The 18,631-nt window shown below is 37.7% G+C and overlaps 1 protein-coding gene across 3 annotated transcripts in view; it reads right to left on the reverse strand.

Moving 5' to 3' along the window:
• The window catches only part of PTPRC (protein tyrosine phosphatase, receptor type C), a 64,678-nt gene that overhangs the window by 18,143 nt on the left and 27,904 nt on the right, over positions 1–18,631 (reverse strand). For 2 of the 3 annotated variants that reach the window (XM_026853369.1, XM_026853368.1), the window contains exons 3-10: positions 9,376–9,402; positions 7,922–8,008; positions 6,515–6,547; positions 5,591–5,782; positions 5,021–5,131; positions 4,072–4,218; positions 3,317–3,442; positions 1,093–1,248 (exon numbers count right to left, since the gene is read on the reverse strand). In XM_026853369.1, coding sequence (XP_026709170.1) covers positions 1,093–1,248; positions 3,317–3,442; positions 4,072–4,218; positions 5,021–5,131; positions 5,591–5,782; positions 6,515–6,547; positions 7,922–8,008; positions 9,376–9,402 — 879 coding nt within the window. The remainder of the gene's footprint in view (positions 1–1,092; positions 1,249–3,316; positions 3,443–4,071; positions 4,219–5,020; positions 5,132–5,590; positions 5,783–6,514; positions 6,548–7,921; positions 8,009–9,375; positions 9,403–18,631) is intronic. The other variant, XM_026853370.1, reaches the window with a different exon arrangement.

The following is an 18,631-nucleotide window of genomic DNA, read 5'->3' on the forward strand; positions in this document are numbered from 1 at the left end:
GGGAATCACCACTTTAAACTATCATTACATCACTAGCATAAAAATAATATTTCATTTTTCACTAAAGAAACCCCTTTTGCTTATTCAGTGAAATTAAAGGAAATAATTTAGTATTTTACCAGGTATAAACCATCAGTTTCCCTACAGCTGTATTAGGTATATTAGCTGAGTATGGAAGTGGTGGAAATAGAGCTAAAAAAGTACTGGAAGAAGTTAAAGAAATTTAGGGTTTTGGATGGGGTTTTTTTTGTGTTTGGTTTATTTATTTCTTAAAAAGGAACTAAACCAGTGTGAGACCCTACATTTGAATATTAAAAGGAAAGGGGGTGGGGATGGACATCAATAACAAAATAGAAAGGACTGTGTCCCTAATAGAACTTGTCTGCATCAGGAAAGTATCTGTAAAGTGTTATGGTTTTGGGGGTGTTATTTTTTAGCTTTTCTTGTAGTTCTACTAATCGAACATGTATGGCAAACAAAGAATCAGGACCACAGGGGTAAGCTTTGAAAATATAGCCCCAAAAAGGTGCACAGACATTTCTGAGAGCACAAAGGTTGGCATACATTTGGCTTTAACCTAACATAGAGTCTTAAAAGCTGACTGTGTAGGTGTACATCCAAACTAACTGAAACTCGGTACAAACATCAGTATTGGTGTAGCCTGGGTAATGCAGGTCTACTTTGAGCAAACCGGCAACTACAGAACACAAAGTAAATTCTGCACATCTTTGTAGTTTTCATGACAGGAAGAAAAAAACAAATGTTTTTTATTCTCTTTTTGTTTAATTTGAATCTTTTTTTCAGATTGAGACATAATGCTGTCTAAAATCTTATCAAGAATTTCAAATGAACGCAGATTTTTTAAAAAATATCGCATGTAAGAAGAATATTAATACTAAATGCATAATTTAAAATAAATTAACATTAATTTAGAAAGAAACACTAATTTTATGAATGTCAATAAAATTCTTCTTCAGTTTCTTGGCTAACAGTAATAACATATATAAAATATAATGAAGCACAATAAGAAAGTAAATATTGCCCATGTTAGTATCAGCCTTGTTCATAACAGTTAGAAAACAAGAGACTTACCTGCTGATTTTGTTGTAAAGTCATGTATTACAGTTTTTCCCCAAAATTCTTCATTATTATATTTGCTCTTTGTAAATGGAGTCACAGATACAGAACCTCTGGCATAAGGTGTTAAGTTAGAGCAATCAGACTTAGTCACAGTGACATTCTTGTTCTCTTTATGAAAAAATGAGAAATGAAATTCATTAATGAAATTGATGTTAGAACCACAGGAACTATTACACTTCATCGGAGCTACCTGAAACCACTGTCATTTGTACTTTTATTTTAATTATCTTGTACTTGGTTTGTCTTGCTTACTAATGCTAAGTGAAGGCTCAGGAAGAGGAATACATATATTCTCAAATCAAAAAGGTAGAAAATTGAGGTTTTGTTCTGTTTTGTTTTTTACTTTCTCAGCTTTTGGTGGGAATGGGTGAATTTAATTAAAAACTAACATAAAGCTCATTGATAAAGAGAGGCTGATACTTTCTACTGTGTTCAGCTTGGGAAGGCGTGTGTAGACAAATGTCAAAAGTCACTGCACACTGGGCAAGTCTGTTCTGGTATGATGCAAGAGATGTCATGTGCTTTTGGTAGCGGCAGCAGGACAAAGGAATTGCACAAGAAGCAATGTGAGCAAAGCTATTACCCACACTGCAGCTGGGGCTTTGGTGGCTTGGAGAACTGGGGAGCAGTGGCCTTTCCATGTTTCCTTCAGGCAGCTTCAGATGTGACCTCCCTGCACCCCAGTATACTACTTTGGTCTCCTACACTGGCCAAACTGGAACCACAGAAACTGGTGCACAGGGCTGCCACCCTTTTGGGTAGTGGGGCAGGGAGAATGGGAGAGAATATGTGTATCTGAGGAGCACAGGAGAATGACAGCCTTTGCTCTCTGTGGCAGTCCAGGTTTACAAATCACGCAGTATGTGAACAGAAAGAATGAATTAACCCTGGACTAGCTTAAACTTGACATATATTTCCTGGAATCATGTACCAGGCTTTTCAATTTCAAAACATGATTTTCCAGTCCATGTTTTGAAGAAGAGCTCACACCTGGAAAACATGGTATAACAGATGCAGATTTATCCATCTAAATGGAAGGTCATCTAAAACAGCACATCTGAAAGGAGTGACCACTTAGTAGAAGACATCTACCTGGATTTACCTATCTAAACATGTATATGCTAACTGCCATACTTAGGACTACTGACTTTGAAATACAATGTTGTCACTCAGAAAGCAGGTCCCTGTCTTCTCAAAGAATATATTAGCCAGCTATAGCAGCATTTTCTGTGACAGAGAGCATCATGGTACGAACTGATAAGGCAACTGATGATCTTGTCATAAATTATTCTTGATACAAGAAGCATGAGAACTAAAGGGTGATGGAGTTGTGTTCTGAAATGGTAAACTGAATAACCACATGGTTCAACTGAAGCAACGTCAAAAGAAACTTAAACGTTTGTACTGATAAATAAATTTTAAAAAGCATCATTTGAAGAGATTCCAATATGGTTTGACATACCAGCAGTGTGCCCAGGTGGCCAAAAAGGCCAAGGGCATCCTGGCATGTATCAGCAATAGCGTAGCCAGCAGGGACAGGGAAGGGATCTGACCCCTGTACTCGGCACTGGTGAGGCCGCCCCTCAATTCCTGTGTTCAGTTTTGGGCCCCTCACTACAAAAAGGACATTGAATGACTCGAGCGTGTCCAGAGAAGGGCAACAAAGCTGGTGAAGGGTCTGGAGCACAGGTCGTACGGGGAGCGGCTGAGGGAACTGGGGGTGTTTAGTCTGGAGAAGAGGAGGCTGAGGGGAGACCTCATCGCCCTCTACAACTACCTGAAAGTAGGTTGCAGAGAGCTGGGGATGAGTCTCTTTAACCAAGTAATAAGCGATAGGACAAGAGGTAACAGCCTCAAGTTGTACCAGAGAAGGTTTAGACTAGATATGAGGAAGCATTTCTTTACAGAAGGGGTTGTTGGGCATTGGAATGGGCTGCCCAGGGAGGTGGTGGAGTCCCCATCCCTGGAGGTGTTTAAGAGTAGAGCTGACATAGCGCTGAGGGATATGGTGTAGTTGGGAACTGTCAGTGTTAGGTTAATGGTTGGACTGGATGATCTTCAAGGTCTTTTCCAACCTAGATGACTCTGTGATTCTGTGACAGTGCATCATGCTTGGTGCTCTGTAAATATTAAAACAAGCAATGAATTACGCAGTACTGAAGAGGCATATATTTACCTGTGTTATTGCATTTCACTATATAGCCATCTATAGGACCCTTTGAATGATTGATAGGTTCCTCCCATGTAACTGATACATTTCTGGCATCACAAACTACTGTAAGGTTTTCTGGTGCTTCTGGAGCTGTGTAAAAGAAAAATAACAGGGAGGGAAGGAAATGTTTGAAAGAAAATGCAAAAATACTCAAATTTTTACCTACTTTGATTAAATTAAATTGCATTGGGTACTTAAGCAAGGTACCAACCATACAATATTTTTCATAGTCTATTTGAAGAAATTATACATAAGTATAAATTGAGTATCATATTAGAGTAATTGCATAAATTTAATTCAGAACAAGGTGAATACAGCAATATTACATATTACTAAAATTGTCCAACATCTCCAAATATTATACATTGTTTTGATTTTAATTTGCAGGTTCTTTCATTTAAGTTGATTTCCTTTTTAATTCAGAAAAAAACCCTAAGCTATTTCCAAGGACAACAATTTGGAAAAACACATAATTTTTATCCGGACACATTCTTTGCAATTATTCTGTCACAACTTTCTTGAAATCAAGAATTTAACATCTGGGTTTGACTAGGCCTGCACTTTTTTTTTTTTTTTTTTTTTTTTTTTTTTTTTTTTTAAGAGTGGCTGAGCATGCTGCTCAAAATATATATTCAACCCCAGGAAACACAGATAGTGGGATTCATAGTAGGGGTTTCCAGAAATATGTGAAAATAAAACAAAATAAGCATTACACTTACCACCATAATCTGTTTCTATGGTGAACTTTTGGCTGACAAATTCCTTTTCAAAAACCCTTAAAGTAGCAGTGCAGTTGTACTCATGGTTGGGTGATAAATAGTTCAGCTGTTTACAAGTTTGATTAAACGCTATAAAGTTTGTTAAATCTGTAGACACAAAAAGAGTTTTATCAATATTTTACACAACTCCAGAAGTACATGGTACCATCTTAACTGGGATTTTCTCTACCATATTTGTTCAACATAATTTTTAATAAACTATCATAATATTCCAAACACAAAAGTGTACAACCTAACCCAATGACTAGGCTTTAATCTAGGTTCTTTTATACTAAATTAGTTTGTATAGATCTTTAATTTTCATCAGTAAAGCTCGTATGATCTGACTTTCTAAGAAAACAGTTTTCCCACAGAAATCAAAACATTTCATGGGAGTCTGGCAGAACCCTGGAGTGGCTTCTTAGCTCTTCAGCTCCCTGAAACATGACATCCTCAGCCCCAGACATTCATCACATTTTTTTGGGACACATGAGGACATCCAGTATCCATATCTTCCTTACCACCCTAGCTGCCTTTGAACCAGTGTCTCCTCAGACTGGCCAGCTCCAAGAGCAGAGAACCAGCTGCCCAGGTAATCTGCAAGCGATCAGCTCACAGCAGACCCATAGATTGCAGGATTTCCAAACTCTCATCTCCCCTTCAGACCATCAAGCAGGATCTCCAGAAGCCTGCAGTTCGTAAACTCAGGAAATGAGCTCTCTGGGTTTGAACTTTCCCCAGATCTGCAGTGTGTGTGGATGGTAGTCCCCAGCCTGGCAATCCCAGAAATTCTGAACAGCCCTTCCCTCAAAATGGCAGTCCTTCATCAAAAGATAACATCAACATTGCTTTTAAAAATAAATAAATGAATTAAAAAAACAAATTGTAAAATATCTTAGAAGTGTCTTACCTTTGCAACTAATATTAGCAGTCACATTAGCACAGCTAAGTGAGTCTTCCCAACATAACTTTGCAGATGTGCTGGTTTCATTCTTAACCTTGAAAGGAGTCTTGCTGCTCTCTGAAAAGGATTAATACTGTATGTCGCTGTGACACTGGCTATATTGATTCCTTAAACAGCAATTTATTCTTTTATATTTGTTAACTTGTTCTGCGACAAGAAGATATAATTGGCACAGAATACTATACAAAGAATTTATTAAGAAATGGAAAATAAAAATTGAAAAAGCCTACATGAGATAAAGACACTGCTGGTATTCAAATAATAAATGAAGCTTTCAATTCAACAAACTCTTTAGTGCACAAAACATCTAGCACAAACAGTAACATTCAAGTGCTGGCTGATCTTGCTATTGTTAACCATGCTGCAGATGGCCAACGTAGTTAAAGTTCCTTTTTTTCATTTACAATGAGAAAATGACTTTTTTTTACTTCCTACTTTAAGAAAATACTGAGAGGTAAAAAAAAAAAAAAAAAAAGTTAAAAAAAGAAGAAATTACTATACTCCTTTTATACCTACCAGGCGGAATAATAAGGTATTCTTTGCAATTTTCAACTTTATATCTCATGCATCTCTGAAGTTTTACTGTACTGGAATTCACACTAAAGATCTTGTTAGTCCCCACAATAGCATATTCTCTGTTTTTTGTGAGATTTGCCAGTGTAACTTCAGCCATGTTATTCTCATCTTTTATACGTGCTATGCTGAAGCCTAAAAGAAAAATAATAAAATAGCAAATAATTATTTTATGACAATTTTTAAGAATCATTACATGATTTATGTCATCCCCAGCACCATATGTGTTTTAAGAATCAGAAAATACAGCAAAATTGTGTTTGATTTTTCTTTTTATTTATCTTTCACTTAAAAAAATTGTTTAGTCAAAACAGAAAACTTCCTTAGGAAAATATTCTTTGAACTAATTCTCTAGCTAGGAAAACTAAATAATTAAAAAGATTAATATTCCAGAACCAGATTTGCTTTAATTTAAAATGTCAGTTCAATGTGAAATACTTTGTTTTGTCACATTCAATCATTTGTTTGAACTGAAATTCCAAATTTTCTTGTTCAAAGAATTTCATAACCATTTTGTAAATAATGACTATAGTCTATTCCTGAAAATTAGAAAAGAGAGGTCTCTAATTCTGAAGAGAGAGAAACCAGTGTCCAAACTTTAGTCTTACTTTAGTTATGAATTGCAGTTTGCAGCACATGTTTATTAGCCCGATGGGGAAAAATTAGAGAGGGCCTAGTGGAATGAAAGCAGATCTCTTCTGCAGCCCTGAAATCAACAGCCTAGTACAGTCAATTTAACAGAACTGTAAATGGAGTTGAGAAGACCAGAAATGATAATAACTTTAATCCTACTCTTTCATAATTGGAAGACAGTTTATAAAATAACTTGAGATGAGACTGAGGAAAAATAATGGGTTTGGTTCTTACCACAAGACTCTTCAGTTGTTGCTGTGGTAGCTGCTATACAAAAAGAAAACAAAATGAAGGTTTAGCTCAGTAGGTTTGGTTGTTGTTTGTTTGTTTGTTTGTTTGTTTTCCCAGAGTATTGGACAAAACTTATAATTCAATATATTCAATACAAGTAATAGTATTTAGCACTCCACTCACATTTGAAAAAGGGAAGAAAACATCAGCTACCTATAACCCAATTTTTTAACTAGCTATTTTAGGGATCATGTGTCTTACATCATTTTCCAATTACATCACTGGCTACAAATCAAACTGGTTATTAATAACATTTCTGTATTCTAGTTACACAGGAATATTTCAAAATCACATATTCTGATAGCAGTATGATAAGCTATAGCAGTTTCCCTATGATAAACCATAGCAGGATAAATATGCTGTGGAACACCTAACTGAACAGTATCCAATGTCAATAAACAAACAAAGTTTATCTGCTTTTTTACACAGCTACTCTTACCTTTGGAAAGAGGTGTATGCAACAGTACAGATCATTTTACAACTATTTTTACACTGAAATACCCCAAAGAAATTATGAGCTTGTATTTAGAAAATCTGTATGGAAGCTTGAGCAAAGAACTTAATCCTGAAAACAATTACTTACTATCTTAAAAGTATTACCAAAAGAAACTGATTTTTTTTTTTTTTTTTCATAGAAGATGGGCCCTAGATTTGCATCCCTCCAAGATGGGTGTCTTCTGGCTGAGTAGTGCCCCTAATGAGAGAGTAAACTGAGAGTGTCCAGTGGAGAGTTACCAAGATGGTTAGGGGCAGAAGACCCACAAGTAAAAGCTAAGCTCACAAAGAGCTGATAGCAGCCTACAAATACTCGAAGGGCAGTTACAAAGATGGTAAGAGTCCAACTCCCAAATGTACTTTGCTCAAGCACACACATATGTTTTACTGACCTGAGTAATTTCTTACTTCCCAATTGCAATAATAATGTGTGTTAGTGCTTACAATATTAGGTCCCAAGAAAATGTTTATGGTGAGTGAAACAAAAGGGAAGCCACTGGAAAACAGAGAAGCACACAGATCTTGGATGTATTCATAATTTTTTGCTGCTTGGGCAAATTTCTGCAAATATCAAGAGGAGTACTGACACAGTAATTGACAGATTTGCCCTCCTACTATGCCACTGTGTGGAAATAATTTCTATTTTTCACTTGGTGGACAAGTAGCAAGTCTAATATCTTTAATATTACTCATAAACTATTAAGATTCCTAAAAATCTCTTCAATCTATTGCAGTTGTATGACTAATTTGTATGCCTAAGTTTGATAAAAGAAATTCAAACCAGATTCCCTCATTCTAACAAATTTTTGGTGCTTGCAGTATCATAATTGTGATAACTGTGTGCAAGTTTGTCACCTATTGTGTGATTGGGGCTGATCCCAATGTTTGCTGGCATGCTGACTGGTGAGATGGTGCTGTGCAAGGATGTTGAATTGTAATCATCTGTAAGAAAATAAACAACATATCAGCATTAAAAAGTAGAATTCACTATTTCATATAGCTAGTCATCAGAAATGTCTTAAACTACAGCCCTTCTCAGCTTTTTTTTTTTTTCCTTCTGGGGTTTTTGTAATTTAGAAAAGAGTGCTGAAAGAAAAATCATGTTAATATATTCAATAAAGCAGAAAATGAGTATCTAAATAGAAAACAAATCTTTAGGAATATACCACTTACTGAAGAATTTTGCGATGTACAAGGACAATTTGTTTTGGTCATTATTTAGGCATAATCCAGGCCAGGATCAGCTTAAAAATGGCGTCAATAATTGTGAACTGGGAAAAACTAAAATATTTTGCCATGTTCATCAGCAAAACACAATTATGAATAGTACTCATGCTCTTCCAGAAACAAGCACTCCAGCAGTGTTCATTTGCTAGATCACAGAACTTGCTCACTATTACTTACTATAAATATCTCAGTACTTATCTCCCTGTTTATAAACCACTGACAGTTTTCTACATTCTCTTTTAGGTCCACTCCTATTGCTCTTGCTTTGGCAACAGCCTCATTGCCAGCAGCTGGCATTTTGATACTACTGTGTGACTACAAGACTTGGCCATCAGACACCAGATCCTAGAAAAAATTCTGGTATTGCCACTGTGTCAAATTGCAGATACCTTTTCCACTTGATGGACCATAATCTGGAAAAGGCTACCCTGAGGCTGAATTACTTAGCTTTCCTCTACAGTTCAGAAGCAGTGAGTGGCATCTGAAGGAAGATGGCAAACCTGATGAAGCATTCTTGAAGGCAATGGGAGTGCGTGTGGTGAGGGCAGCAGTGCTGCTGTGTGGTGGGTTGCTGAGTCCCATGGCAGGGACGGAGCCTGCGTGCGTGGACAGATATGTGCTGTCTGCAGAAGAGACACCTGTGGTGAGAGGTACAGCAGTTTCATTAATGCTCTGGAGGCTTTCCAGTCAAGGAGGGACACAAAGCTGCACAAAACAGAGGGCTGCTGTGCTGGAGCACTCTTGTATTGAGTGCTGTGAATCTGTTAGTAAGCAAAGGCTCAAGGTGTTAGGGGGTCCAACAGGTGTCAGCTGAACATCCAGAGAGTATAATCCTTTGTGGTGCTGATTGCACCTCTTTTATGCTAAATGCTGCGTTTTAAAATATACTCAAATTTATGACTCGGAACCAGACTTGTCTGATATTCTTGCCTCTTAAGACAGCACATTTCATTTCACTGAGCTGAAATGAAAAGGCATTACACACTTTGTGAGATAACTGTACACAGGAAAAGGAAAGAAGAAATTACCACAAAAAAAAAAAAAAAAAAAAAGTTCTGTTGTGTGAATTAAAAGTTTCTTACCAGGTGTAGTCGCTGCTGACTCAACTCCTTAAAAAAAAAAAATGAGAGAGAGTGTAAATTAAACTTTTACAGAATTAAACACAATCATATGCCAAAAATATAAAAAGAAACATTCCTTCCTCGCAACTATCAGCTGAGCTGATTCCCAGGGAATTACACATTCTTAAGTTATATTTAGTAGCATGTAACAACAACCAGACCCACAAAATATCATGCATATGATACTGTCCACATTAAAAATGATTTTTCCTTGAGCCAGGAGTCTGTGCTGTGCAGCCTGAGGGGTAGAGACAGCATCAGGAAGGCTGTGGTGGATGTCAGTTCAGCTGAACAGGAAAAGGGCAGCAATGCCATGGTCTTGAATTCACCGTTACCTTCGGTGGTGCCTGGAGGTGAGAATGATGTGGAGTGTGCAGGCGGAGGTGACGTAAGGGAAGGAGAGCTGGTGTTTGCCAGATTTTCTTTTCCTGCTGCACAGTGGAGAAAAAGTATCAGCAGGTGACCAATGCATGAAAGTGAGAAGTTCAGTTACAAGCAGAAAGACTACCACCCGCTTTCTGAATTACATTTAGCCCTGCAGCACTGTCAAAAAGAACACATTTACATTGCTCTGCAGTTGCTGCACAGGCTGTGGAACGCATCTCCTTGGATTTATTACAAGAGCATGGCTTGCGATTAAATCTGCGACTGCTAATTCCCAATTCCTACCAATTTGTCTATGCTGCCTTTGTGGCAAAGAGATTTGATCATCCTTTGGCAAGATGCACTGATTTCAGGTGTTTGGAAACACCAGCTGAAGGGGGTGAATTGATGTGCAGCTTGCAGACTGATTGGGGTGCTTTTCTTTCATGTTGTTGACCTAGGAAGGACCACTGTGATAGCTCAGAAGGAAACTCTCATCTGAGAGCTCAAAGGGAAGGGGTGTCCATGAGGAAAACATGAGCTCATAACAACAGCATGTTATACCTTGAATTCTAATTGCATTCTTTGAAAAAAGCATTTCAAATCCCCATCCTTAATTTAACCTAAAAAACTAAATGGGTCCTCATCACGTTAACAAATATTTTGTAATATAATTGACCTCAGACAACATAAATCACCAGATTGCTTTAAGAGTGATGGAGTTAACCAATGTATGATAGAAGTAGATGCCAGTTCAGCTAAAACAGAAGAGTAGCAGTGCTGTGGTCATGAATTCACCGTTACCTTCGGTGGTGCCTGAAGGTGAGAGTGATGTGGAGTGTGGAGGTGATGTAAGGGAAGGAGAGCTGGTGTTTGCCAGATTTTCATCTCCTGCTGCACAGTGGGGAAAAAATATCATCAGGTGAGCAATGCATGGATGTGGGAAGTTCATCTATAGTAGAAGGCGGCCAATGGTTTGTATGGCTTTCTCTGAACCACATTTTTCAGGACAGATTTGGCTGGATACTTAAATATTTTCATTTTTGTCAATGTATTTTTGCAATACCAAAAGCTAAACCCCTCAAAATCTTTCACATCATCACAGAGCAGTGTATACAAGTACAAGCAATATCAACAAATAGAGGGTGACTTTTCACTGCATGAAGAATGACTTTCTTGCTAAGAAAAGATACCAACACTAATTCTCTTGTCAAGAAAAATCCTATCTTTCTATAATCCTCACTATACAGGAGGTGGAAACCCATGCCTCAGCATTCCTGAAAGCTGTTTGCTTCCCTTAATACTGATTTCTAAATGGCAGCACCCTTCCTGGACCATTCTGCTGATATTTAAGAATGTCTCCAAATAACTCTTATCTCTAGGTTATAACTTGAACTGGGAGCTGTGATCTTTTTACACTTATAACAACAAGCCTTATTTTTACACTCTGCTTTGAAATCTTGACCCAAAACATTTTGCGTTTGTGTAATGTAAAATTTATGTTAAAATAAATGGCAATAGTCGGAACCATGAATTTGTTCTCATCACTATATCTTTTACTCATTTTGAGGATTAGAAGCTTCCACTTTGACATAAGTATCCTGAAATCCATCCTGAAAGTATGCCTGTTCTCTTGAGACATCTCTCCCTAACACAGCCTGTTATGCTTTCAGCAAGGAACAAACCCACTTGTTCACACATTCCTTGCTGTGACTGTCCACAAACTTCCATCCGTTTGGCTTTTTTTCTCTTCCTTTTTCTACTTGTTCTTTCCCACTATGTTTATTTCCCAGAATTTTCTTTTTTTTTTTTTTTCTTTTTTTGGCATATGTGTTTCTTAGATACTACTTCACTGTTTAACATTTCTCAGCTTCCCTACATGGTACTTCACAACTTTTGTGGCTCTACTCTTCTGAAAATAAACTCCTTCGACCTTTAAAGCTAAAATCCAGGTTTATGTGAAAAACTGCAATACTTATGAAGGACACATGTTCTGTTTCCCTGTTCTTGTGCCAGCGTCAAAACCATGTGTCTCATCTCTGACACAGAAGCTCAGTATAGGCAGAACTCCTGAGACTCCAAAGATTTTCTCCTTATTGACCTGACAAGAAGCAGCACACATGTTGGCTGCTCAATAGCTACCATAGATTCTGGACCCCATATGGACAGTTCAGAAGACCAACAACAGCCATTAAAAGACCATGACAAGTGATGACAAAGTCATCTATGGAGACCGAGCAATTTCTTTATGCTCAGAGCTATATGAAAAAAAAAAATGAATTCAACAAAAGCCAAAATCTTGTATATACTTTTCTAGTGAGCAGTTGAATTAATTGTGGACTGTACATTATTCAAGATCTCTTCCTACAAATTAAAATTTGGGAAAAGCCAGTATGATTTTTTAAAGAAAAAGTATCAACTTTCAAGATATTTACTAATCTCTAATGCAAACATGATGCAGACAAAAATATATACTTCAAAATTCCCTCTTCCAAGTGAAGTAGGATATAAGCAAAAGAGGTCTCATAAGCTTGTCACAGTGTTGTATCTCTGGTCGCCTCATTCACTTCCTTCAGATTCCTGTGAAAGTCATTTTCTTTACCGACTCCTTTGTAAGGTTAGGAATAATGTTACTAGCTTAAATATAGCATGAGGTTTATTGCTCACTCACAGTGACAGATGCTAAATATTGCACACAATCATAGAACTCAAGATTGGAAGTGTCCTCAAGAGATCATCTAGTCCAACTGCCCTGCTCAGAGCAGTGTCAACTAGAGTAGATCACTTCTTAAAACACTTTGGAAAACAATAGTCCTAGATTGCCTGATTTTTCCCCTCCAAATAAACACTGGCATTTTATCAGAATTTTATGGCAGTTTTATTTCCTTTGAACCATTTAAAAGGTCTCCTGCTCTTCTGTGATTCTGTGATTCTTCTATTATATATTGTAGCCATGAAATAGAACATAGCTGAAAAGAATTCAATAGGTGGCACCAGAACACTAAAAAAAATCCTCTCAAACAGCAAAGCATATACATTTCCCCATATAACCTTATTGAGAGATACTAGGTAAACTGAAGGATCCCAACACACCAAACTGTGTTACTTCGATATTAGTAGCCATATTGCTACAATTAATGTATTTTCCCCAAAATGTCCCACAGATAACAAATATGTCTGAGCTAACCTCAGGTTAGCAAAGTTAACTTCAAAGTCAAAACTGTCTGCTCATGTTTATATTCTAAAACATAACTCTGGAATCTTGAAGGCTGAAATCTAAGAATATCTTTAAAATTTAATAAGGGTGTCCAACCCCCCAAAAATATGACATGCAGTGTGAAAGCCTGATGATTACCAAACTACGCAGGTTGGTCTGGGTTTAAACAGGAACTATCCCAAACCTTTTCTCAAATCTTAAACTACATCCAGCGATAAGACATTTTTAAGATAATATGCATAGGATAGGCTCAGATAACCCAAACAGAAGAATTAAAGTATACAAAAAGTTCCTACTACTGAAGGAACTTTTCTAAGCTTCCCTTTCCCTTCTCTTGATTTGGCCACCAGTTGGTTCTTGCTGACATACTTGAAAGGTTTGCAACTCATCAGTAATGTTTGAGTGAATCTGGCCGTAGTCAGGTGTCCTGCAAAAAGATACAACCAGCATGTCCCATGGGTAGATGGGAGCTTGGCTAATCCCTTTCCTTCCCTTTCCTCTCTGGCGACCAGTTGCAGAGTGCAGCTGCTGCTTGAAAGAAAGGTTTTAGATGGAATGACTTTAACAAAATACACCTAAAATGGATAAGCTGACCACCCTTTCCCCTGAAAGCTCAAAGACATACAGGTCCCGGGAGTGAAACATGGGATTATCATATTTTGAAGAAATCCTCAAGGACAGAAGGATGTACAGGTCACATTTGGAGATATGGGAGCTCTATATCGCTGCTGCTGCAGTAGCGACTGCACTCGCTGCAGCGAACTGTGGTCACACCTGTATAAAAAGTTACTGCTCGCTGCTCTCCTCTCAGAAAAGACTGAATAAAGTGAAAATGCTTTCCACTTGGCAGGACCAAGTGATTCAACAGAAGACAACTCAGACCTAGGATATGTTAAAAGACACTGAGTTTCAAGTAAGTCCAGGGTCTGATCTTGAGCAGAAGGAAGCGCCAGCACACATTTCCTGTGCGGGTGTGTTATTAAAGGAAACTCCAGCTGATAAGATGGAGGTACTGTTGAATCTGCATTAAAAGTCTAAAAACGTTATCATGTTTATACGGGAAAAAAATCCATTAGCTGATGACAGGGAACATGCCTTGTAACTTCATTCTGCTGCTTAATTTGCGCTGTGGGTAAAATGGGCCTTGGCTTTGTATGTCCTGCTGGGCTGAGCAGGGGGCTGTGCTTGCATGCCATTAGCTCAGGCTTGTCTCCTCTGAGCACAGGAGTGCTGCAGTATTGCATTCCTTCATGCACACAGGATAGAGAAACATGGCAAGGAGGATCCCTTTCTGCTAATAGCACCTTTGGTGTTTTATCTAGCATGGTGCAATACCAGCTGGCTCTTCACATCCAGCTGTACTCTGCGTGTCTTTGCCAGACCTGGGGAGGGGGCAGAGGAAGTAATCCTTCCTCTCAGCCTTATGTCTGCAAATCCATAGGCAGTCAGGTTTTTCTGACAGGAAAAATGATTAGTGATTCTGCAGAGCTGCTGCCCTTTTCCCAGGATCTCTCCACCCTTCAGCATATTGGACAGACCCCAGCAACCCCCATCGAGCAGCACTTTACACAAAGCAGCTAGTGTAGGTCCAGATTCTGTCTTCCCTCTTTTTATAGCTGAACAGCACTGCTTCAGCAGGGTCAGGGCTCTTTGCATCTGCACAGAAAGCAACAGGATGTGGTCTACTTGTTCAGATGGAGTAAAACTCTTTGAGGGGGTCTTCCAGCAAACAGCACAGACATTAGCTCTACTGCAAGCCTATACTACATTGCAAAAAAAGAACAGTTCCTGGTGGGAGGTGAAGGGTGAGTAAGGCAAGGAGCCTTACAAAATGCTGCCAGCCGCCCTTCTTTGATTTATTTTTAAACATCAAGTGGGATAGGATGTGATTCACACCTACTTTAAGGCTCCCTTGTGCTGTCAGAACCAGCTAAAGGGACCTTAAAGTAAATGAGCATCAGGGCCAGAGATGTTACTACTTTTTGCTGCAAACATAAAATAAATGGATCTATTGCTACTTTATAAATAAATCTAGGCAGGCCTATGAATAGGCTAGCAAACACTTAAATATCTGAGTAATTCTATACCACAGAGGACCCCTCAAATTTTATAGGTAGGATCATGTGTGCTGAAGTGCTTTCATAATCACAGGCTGCAGAATTACACTTTATTCTTTGTCACTAACTCCAGGGAAGAAAAAAAAAAACCACAAACACATGTTCCCGGTTTCTGGACAAATTGCTGCTTTTTGAAAACTGATTAAAAGAATTGTGTACAGTTCACATCAAAAATATGTGAAAGTTTGCATGCTCTGAGTCAAAAACCAAATTATTCATTTGAATTTACCATGTAGAAACTTCTCAGGTAAATGGGACTTTTCAGAGGGTCCTAAAAAAATGCCTACACTTTTGGTCATTGGAAGATGCAGCCATGAAATAACTTCAAAGCAATCCATGATCTAATTGATAAAAACCTTCATAGCCCTACAGCAATCATAGGAATGCTATACCTTTACTGTAGCTGAGAATGAAAACTAAATAGCTATTAGAATTTCTATTCCCACAGGCAATATATACAATATTTATTTTCAGCAGAAATTAGCAATAAAAAGTTGAAACTGTAAATTTTAATTTAACAGGAATTCAAAATAGTTTTGATTGAGAAATGCCAATTGTTTCATTTTAGCATCAGGATGTAATGCTCATGCTGACTATCCAAAATTATAATTAAAATAGTTTCTATTTTAATTTCTCAAAAATATTTCCTTTTATACATGTTCATTAATAATTGCCACTCATAGTGGCACTTTAACACATTGCAATCACAATCATCACATAAGATCCTGTCACTCTTTCCAACTACTTTTAAAGAAAATATATTTTACTTTAAATGTATTTTACTTAAATATATTTTACTTTGAAGTATACGTCTGCGGAGCCAAAGGCTCAGACCTGAACTGCATTGTGGAATGCATAGTGTTCCTGCAAACCACACTGCAGGAATAAGTGCAGGCCTCCACTACAGCTAAATCTGATAGGATGTGCTATTATTTTGTTAGGAAAAATTGACTTTTGAAATTAATGGTTGCCCTTGTTTCCCAACATCTGTAACCCTCTCCTTGCTGCCCAGCTTCCAGGACAGGAGTTGTCATTCTCCTTCTCCATTTCAGGGTCAATGGTAAGTGTTAAGCAACATTTACAGCACTGAAGAAGGTGAAAAATTCAAATTAACCAGCAATCAGGTACAAGGGATCAGCCAGAAGAAAGAGAATTAAGAAGAATTTATAGCTGGCAGGTACAAGGAGGAACACAATGTTGCAGGCTCAGGAAAGAAGAGGAAGTACAAACATCAAAGTTTGTCAACATTCATCAGCTAAACCAAATTAATAGCAAGCATAACTTCTGCTAACATACAGAGCCTGTCTTAAAGGGTAAGATGAAAAGCACAAGAAAAACACTGAAATAATTTTTTTTCTCAACTAACTTGAAATCAAATTAAATATTTCAGACTATTTAAAAAAATTATTTTTCTGATTATGCAAAATAAATTCAAGAGCTTAATATTTCAAGAGAAAAATAAAAACACAGGGAAAACCAAAAATTTCCCTCAAGAAGTACTAGTTTCATAGAAATGTTTGTTAGGGGTGATATCTAGAATTTTTCAGTAAATTTGAAGTAAAGCAATTCAAATACTTTCTTCCATGTATACAGTTCATGGAAACTTAAAATAAATGTCCAGGAATATTGTGTTTTTAGCAGGCAGAGGAAGGCATTTCTATCAATTGCGCTGCACTTTAAATTACATCCTCAGTCCTCATAGGAGGAGTTCAACTACAGTAACCCACTTGTACAACTACAGCTAACAACGCCTTTGCTGCTCTGTGGTTTCTCTCATGCTGTTTACTTCTGTTTTTCTTCTACAGAACCCTACTCAAAAGGAAGAGGGTGCAGCATACTGTGGTTTAGAGCTTAAGTGCTTCCAAATGGTGAAACTGAGTTACCATAGCACCCACATGCTCAAGCAATCAGACCTATCTTAGTGCTAAACCACAACTTCTCTAGTGCAGTCATGAAATTTCCCTATTAAAACTCCTTTTCACCAAATTTGCATTTGTAATTATTTTTAGTGGTACAGGTTCATTAGTATGATACAGTGGGGGGTGGCAATCTTTGGGATACAGTCCAGGCTGCTTTGCAGGAAGTACATGTGAATTGTCTGCAAGAGGAGACAGTATCAGACCCTGATGTTACGATACTTCAACTGTGAAACGCTGGCTACTATCCCACAGTCATTAAGAAACACCTATACATGAGGAATGGAAGATTAGCTGTGATATTTGCCTGGCAATTTTGTGCTACATGCAGAAGAAAAAACGTATTAATTTTTGCTTTGCCTTTTGTAGACTTTCAGTATTTGTGCATGTATAAAGTCCAGAGCCAGACTCATGTCAATACTGTGCTAAACTTGTCTGTTGTTAAGGGCCAGTCTCTAACTTTAATTATGACTTTTCTAGCCCTGCTGTACCTTCCTTGATCTTCCTTTCCCATGTCTACTACGAGCAGAAAGAAACGATTGTTCCACACTGCTCTGCTTAATGGCACTGGCAGGCTGGTTGTGGATTTGCTGAATGCATGTTGTTTATGGCAAGCAGAAGGAGGAAAGAACATGCAGGTATTACATTGTCCTCTCAACTGCTACTCATGTTTTTGCAAGTGCCAACTCTATTAGTCCTGGGGAGCTACTGAGCACAGCTGAAGGCAGCTCAGTTCTCAAGACTTTTAACCACAAAAGGAGGCTGCAGCGGAGAACTGACTATTGGTGAGAGTGTGAGGTAGGGGCATTTCTTCATCTTCACTTCATCTCAGACTCTCTCATTGGACCATTGTTTATTTAAATATCTGACTTGCTTCTCTATCTACCTCCGAGTTCCTTCAAGATAAAAAGCATTATCTAGTAGTGTAGATCTCTTCCTGACTGCACATTACTTTTTACATAATTTTGCCAGCAATAGAAAATGGCTCCTTTGCTCTGCAAAACAGAAACAACTTGGAAATATTTCTCTATCTTTAATTAGCTCAAATTTCAAGGCATAAGCATTTTGATACTATATGAATAGCAGCATTTCAGCCACTGATAATATAAAGCCTGTTGAAATCCAAACCATCTTCTGTTTGGTAGAGATCTATGAAGTCCTTGGATCAACAGCTCTGTACCTACAGGGAGCATTATGTCAGTAGAGACTATAATCGGTTATTTTCAAAAAGATGGAGCAAATTATTTGTAGAAAGAAATCAACATTTCTTACAAGAAATTATAGCTGTCTATGAGCTTTTCCTTTTTGTAGTAATATTTTTCTCTGGTTCGTTCCTATGTTAAAGACCCAAACAAAAATAACTTAATAGCCTAGGGGAGCTGAGGGAAAAGTGCAGATGACAGAGATAAATAGTTGATATTCAGGTGTTCTGAACATCTATGTCGCCAGCTGACATCATCTGGATTTGCAAATACTTAGCCTTCCTACAGAATAAGATTAAAGCACAATCAAAAATTGAAAGAAAAAAAACATGGGTTATTACAAGAGACCATAACATTTCCCTTAATCCTTTTTTTTTTTTTTTTTTTTTTTGGGGGGGGGGG

Source organism: Athene cunicularia (genome assembly GCF_003259725.1).
Source record: "Athene cunicularia isolate RWA chromosome 8 unlocalized genomic scaffold, athCun1 chr8_part1, whole genome shotgun sequence".
Lineage (NCBI taxonomy): Eukaryota > Metazoa > Chordata > Aves > Strigiformes > Strigidae > Athene > Athene cunicularia.